At 36.8% G+C, this 6,000-nt stretch overlaps 1 protein-coding gene across 1 annotated transcript in view; it reads left to right on the forward strand.

Annotated features, from left to right (window-relative positions):
- The window catches only part of lonrf2 (LON peptidase N-terminal domain and ring finger 2), a 259,882-nt gene extending 254,108 nt beyond the window's left edge, over nucleotides 1–5,774 (forward strand). The window contains exons 10-12 of the mRNA XM_079851615.1: nucleotides 4,014–4,176; nucleotides 4,309–4,458; nucleotides 4,642–5,774. Of these exons, the coding sequence (XP_079707741.1) occupies nucleotides 4,014–4,176; nucleotides 4,309–4,458; nucleotides 4,642–4,800 (472 nt within the window). The 3' untranslated portion in view covers nucleotides 4,801–5,774. The remainder of the gene's footprint in view (nucleotides 1–4,013; nucleotides 4,177–4,308; nucleotides 4,459–4,641) is intronic.
- The last annotated feature ends 226 nt before the right edge of the window (nucleotides 5,775–6,000 follow it).

Raw genomic sequence — 6,000 nt, forward strand, 5'->3', positions numbered from 1 at the left:
CGGCGAGTAGAAAGGTTTACAGTTTATGAAATGCGCCTCTAAATTAGGAGAGCACATCTTCTTCAGTGTTGTTACATCTGAACACCAACTTTCGTTAATGTAGAAACACAATCCACCACCTCTCGTTTTCCCCGTTAGTTCCGCGATGCGATCCGCTCGGAACAGCTGGAAGCCCGGCAGATGTAGTGCGTTGTCCGGTATGGCTTCACTCAGCCAGGTTTCAGTGAAGCACAGAGCAGCGGAGTTTAAAAAATCCTTGTTAGTGTGGGTGAGGAGAAGAAGTTCGTCCATTTTGTTAGGAAGAGATCGGAGATTCGCAAGATGAATACTGGGTAGTGCAGTGCGGAGGCCGCGCTCGCGGAGTTTAACCAGCGCGCCGGCGCGCTTCCCGCGTTTGCGTCTGACCGCGCGTTTTAACAACACCACTGCCCCTCCAACGAGAATGTCCAGTAAAACGTCTGAGTTATCAAAATCTGTAAAAAACTTGTCTGGTGTGTGTTTCCTAATGTCCAGAAGTTCGTCTTTGGTGAAACTGATAGGAAAAGAATGGCTAAACGCAGAACAAACGAACAAAAACAACACAATGACTGGAGAGCTCCACACCGAGGCAGCCATCCGCGGCGCCATCTTGTTATCGTTGGAAAGTTTTCTTGTTATCAACAGAAAGTTCTGTATGACCTGCAGAATCTTTGAATGAATCTTTATGTATAAAGATTTAAATGCAAAAGAAGGCATGGGAAGCAGTTTTCACGGCTGTTTGTGTGCATAAGTTTTCTTTTAAACATGGTACTTTTTTGTGAAAAGTACAAACATTTAAAATGTTTTGGCACTTGAGCAAGTAATAATTCCACTGTTTTTTTGTTTTGTTTTTAAATTATTAGTATAAAAAAAATTCCTGGCACAAAATTACCAGCTAAGGTGTCGCACCTCTCTGAGTACGAGCAGGAGCAAGAGCACCTCTCTTTTCAAGAAAAATGCTTCTTTTTCGTCAACACTTGACCCCTTAATTCTAACATTTTCTATTAATAACTTAAATTTCTTTAATAGGTTAAAGAAAATAGGTTAATCTAGGTTTAAACTGACAGAGTGTGTCTACCTCCCAAACAACAATAGGAAGACTGTTTAAATGCTAAATAGGAAAAGGATCTACTGCCTGTAGTTGATTGTGATATTCTAGGTATATATAATATATATCTGGGCAGAATTTTTAGACCCCAGTGGGCATGAAGGGCTATAATGTTATAGGGGCTCACTCAAGTAATGAGGAGCTGCAACATTTAGAGCTTTATAAGTAATCAGCAAGATTTTAAAGTGTATACTATGTTTAACCCTCTGGGGACCACAAACGCGCCCGCGCGTTTTGCTCGGTTTTTTTTTTTAGCAATGAAAATAAACACTAAATGCTCTGTTAATTTTGATCTTTCATTTTCGTGTAATACATCAATCGATCCTGTTCAGTTTCTATTTTTTTTCTGTATACTCACAATAAAAATAAAGTGTTTTGCTTTTTGACAAATAAAGAAAAATTAACATGATGCGATTTCTGCCTTCTCTCTGTCAGTAAACTCCCATTTGAAACGCGTTCGAAAATGATCTATAACTCCGCGAAAATTCAGTCAAACAGGCAAACAGACCCACGGGCATAAAGCTTGAGATCGCATCTTTTAAATGAAGTCATTTATATAAAAAACAAATATTATCAGCTTCTGTAATCTGTATAAAAAGAGAGCGACTCCTGTCGAGCTCATTACGAGCTAATTCACTGTAATGTGACCACTCCCCGGAGAGCGCGTGCTATTCAAACGCAAATTCTGAGAACTATTTCAGAGCTGTGAAACGCCCACATCAGCTGTAAACAAAGCGCGTCGCGACTCCTCGCGAGTGAGACATTATAGCCTACCTTATGGAGAAAAGATTCTTCAGAACAGTGCTGATGAGGAGCAATATCTCCTGAAATGAGGAGCAGATTCCGCTGAGGAGTGAGGTAGGCTGTTTTCTTTTCTCACGTGTGGAATAACGTTATGGAATAACGTTAGTGTAGGCCTATGTAAACCGCAAAAAGATGAATCGCATTTCTATAATATGACTCGCCTTTCTGTGAGATGAATGAAGGGGACATATTTGAAAAGACTGTTTAGCCTAAATATGAATCGCGCGTCTGTGTGTGAAAGAATAAACTGCTTTGCTATAGCCTACTGAGATGAGTAAAAATCGACTGGAATATGTTGAAATAAAATGTATTTGTATAAGCAACATATTAAACTGCAAAAAAAATACTATTTTTGTCAAAAATAAATTCATAGACTAAGATGTTAGATGTTCCAATGTTGGCTATATTCAAACTAATGAATACATATGATAAAATGTAGGCCTATAATCTTTTTTTTTTTTTTTTTTTTTTTTTTTTACAAAGAAAGAGTACACTTGAAATATTGTTGAAATTGTAATTATTGTTGTAATTGTAACATTTTTAATAAAATAGCAAAACATATTTACAAGAGAGATGTAAGCGAAATCTTAAATGGTCAATATAAGTCTTCTTCTAAATACATCTTTTGTCCTTGCATTGTGGCTCAGTCAATGTCACACCTGAATGAATGGCTAATTATGCAGAGTGGGTGGGACATTGTAATCTAAGGTGTAAACTGCTCCTCCCCCTCGCATATTGGCTTTCCAAACAAAACCTGTTTTACACGGTTTAAATCAATGTATTTTTTTTTGTGAACGATAAAGCAAGACTATTTTCACATAATTTTGAAGCTAGAACTCAAAGGGACAACATCCATTAGTCAAAAGTCTTGTGGACACATATTTAATATGTGTTTTGTGGTCTTAATTCAGCAACTTTCATTTTAATTTTTTCCAATAACCACGCATAAACATTATTCTCTTAAAAATACAAACATCTACATACACGTTGCTCGCATATTATGGTAGTCCTGTTTGTGCTATATAGAGTGAATTTACACCTTTGCCATTAACATGTTTATAAATAACTGAAAAAAGCACAAATGTCAAGGCATGTCAGAACATCTCAAGGACCCCAAAAACAGCTTGGTCCCCAGAGGGTTAACCCTTGTGTGTCCTTAAGGACATTTTTTTTCTTAAAAAAAAATGTTTTGTCATTTTGCCTGTGCTAATCCCAACTGCATAAATTTTAGCAGAAGTGTGTATTTTTATTGGAATTTAAATAAATGTCTCACTTTTTCACTGTATTTTACACTAGGTACATAAAAGTTACAAATTGGATTTTAATGACAAAATGTCCCCTCTAAAACGGCAGTTTTGCTGTTGGTTGGGTTGTGGGTTGGTTTTTAAAATAGGCTTTCATTCTGTTCACTAAATAGCACCATTTTTGGGGGGTTTGGCCTGTAAAGAAAATATGGGCTTTTTCCTGTTTCTGCTGTGTTTAACGCCAATTCAATAAATTATTCAGCTATAATTGTGTGTGTTGGTATGTCAGAGTGTGGTTTGTAAGTATGTATTGTTACTTGGTGTCTTTTTATCTAACACCTTTAACCATATGATTATTCAGGTAGGGTAAGGATAGTCAAATCCAGCATAAACCATACAGTACTCGCCTGCCCGCAGTTTGAAGTTATTCAGAAATGACATGGAAGAGACTCCCTTGTGTTTTTATTTTATTTTTATTTTATTTTTTTTAGGCTCAGTTTGTAGTTATAAGTCCCACAGGAGGCAATCGTAACAAAAATAAACCTTTTTTTAATTACAATACAAAGCAGTTAATGCAACAACAAAAAAATTTAACTTAAAATAAGCTAAGATAAGAGCTCTATAATCAAGCTCTAAATAGGCTCCCTTTTTTACCATAAATGTATTGCCACATGGCATGCCACTGCCAAATCATTCTAGATATCAAAAATCTGTTTGCAATTTATCTTCAATGTTTTGGTATAATGTTGACATGTGGTGAAAATGTGGTAATGTATTAATGAAGTGCATAACATTTTAACATTGTGTGGAGTTAAATGGGTGAGGTCTATGATTTACAGGTTTGCAGACCACGGCTGTATGCTGGAGGTGAGAGATGTCAAGTTTTTTCCTGATGGACGCTCTGTGGTGGACACCATAGGCATTGCACGTTTCAAAGTGCTCAGTCATGGGCAGAGAGATGGTTACCACACAGCCAAGATTGAATATTTGGAGGATAAGAAGGTATAGAAATATTTTTGCATTGTACGAGTGCATGAAAGTCCAAATCCAAAAGTTGTATTATGTATGTGTATGAAAGAGAGAGAAAAAATCCACAGTCTTCCACTCAGCCATAATATGCATTTTTGTGTTTAGGTTGAAGGAGAGGAGTTGACAGAGCTCTTGAAATTGCATGACTCTGTGTATGATCAGGCCATGGTCTGGTTCACTTCACTTAAAGATGATATGAAGAGTCAAATCATCAGCCACTTTGGGCAGCTGCCTGCCAAAGACTCTGACCCACAGGTGAATGTTTGCACCAAATCAGTCTCACATTTGTTCTAAATGCTCGTTCATAGTAATCTTACCTCCAGCCTGTCTGTTGTGTAACATACCCATGCATAATTCACATTTTTATATTCCTGTAGTTTGCATTTATAATCTAATACATTCAATACTTATGTTTGATTCTGGTTTTGTTTTTCCCAGGGGAACCCCAGTGGTCCTGCGTGGTGTTGGTGGCTGTTGGCTGTGCTTCCTCTGGAAAACAAAGCCCAGCTGACCATCCTCGCCATGACCACTCTTAAGGACCGGCTGATTGCCATTCGCAGGGTCCTCATTTTTGTAACTCGCAAGCGCCCTCGATGATAAATGATGATATCATTATCTAAATTAACCCATAGCTTGGGAATGCTGCTTCAGGCTGGGGTCACTGAGGTGTCTTCCAGCAGCCATCTTGGTCTGTCATTGCATTATGCAACCCTCACCAATTAGTGAAATTGTGCAATAAAAAAGTCTGCATCTTAATATGGTAATTTAGGCTCATCAATTAGCAGTGGTAAACTTACTTATTGTAGTGTGGTCACTGAATAAAAGAGCTTGTCACTGATGTCCTACATTAGGAAGCTCTCATTTAGTTCAGGTGCAGTCACACTGTTTTACAGTAGCAACAAACATTATGAAAATAGTGCGAAATTTTTTTCTTAAGCACTTTCTGTGCTTTGAAAATATCACCTCTGTTTTGTGCCTAGATGGTGTGTAAGGCTGACTAAATGCTTCCCATGGGCTTACAAGTATCAATACTGGCCTTATTGTGTGAAAAATCAGAGCTTAATTTTAGAAATGATCAGCCACCTTATTTCCATATTGTAAAATATGACAATTAAAGTAAAACTTATTTTGACTTAATACAGTACAGTATACAATATACAGTATTGAAGTGGATCAAAACCTTTCATCAAAGTTATACATGAATTTTGAATACCCATTCTTGTCTTAGGACAACTTTGATTAACTTTTTTGATCCACTTCAAATGTTGACTACTGTAAAATGAAATGTATTGTTACATGTTTTCTCTTTATCTCATCTTTATTTCTTTTATGCATTTTGATGTCTAGTTAATTCAGAAACCATAAATTCAGTCATAAATTGCAATGTTCTGCTGATGTCCATTATTTTTTTCACCATGGGTTTAAAATAGTCTTGTAGGCCATACTCTACTTGCTTGAATACAGCTTTAATGATATTTAGTAACAACCACAGGTGTGTGTTTTATTTTTCAGGAGATGAATTGAAACTGAGTTCATTGCAAATTGGAGCCAAATTGTGGGAAGTCATACTGTCATTTTTAAGTTGGAACAGGCACACTTTTTTATGTGATTTGTGGATGGGTGGCTTATGTCTATATAATAATCTTTATAGACTATAGCAGGGCTTTGAACGTTCACATTCTTTTTCTTCTCATTGTTCGCCTCTTTGTGATGTGCATGTCTTGTGTTTGTCCATTATCTACACTTTCCTGTGCAAGTTACTATTTACATGCTGCTTTTTTCATGTAAATTTGTACA

The sequence above is a fragment of the Squalius cephalus genome (assembly GCF_949319135.1).
Source record: "Squalius cephalus genome assembly, chromosome: 2".
Lineage (NCBI taxonomy): Eukaryota > Metazoa > Chordata > Actinopteri > Cypriniformes > Leuciscidae > Squalius > Squalius cephalus.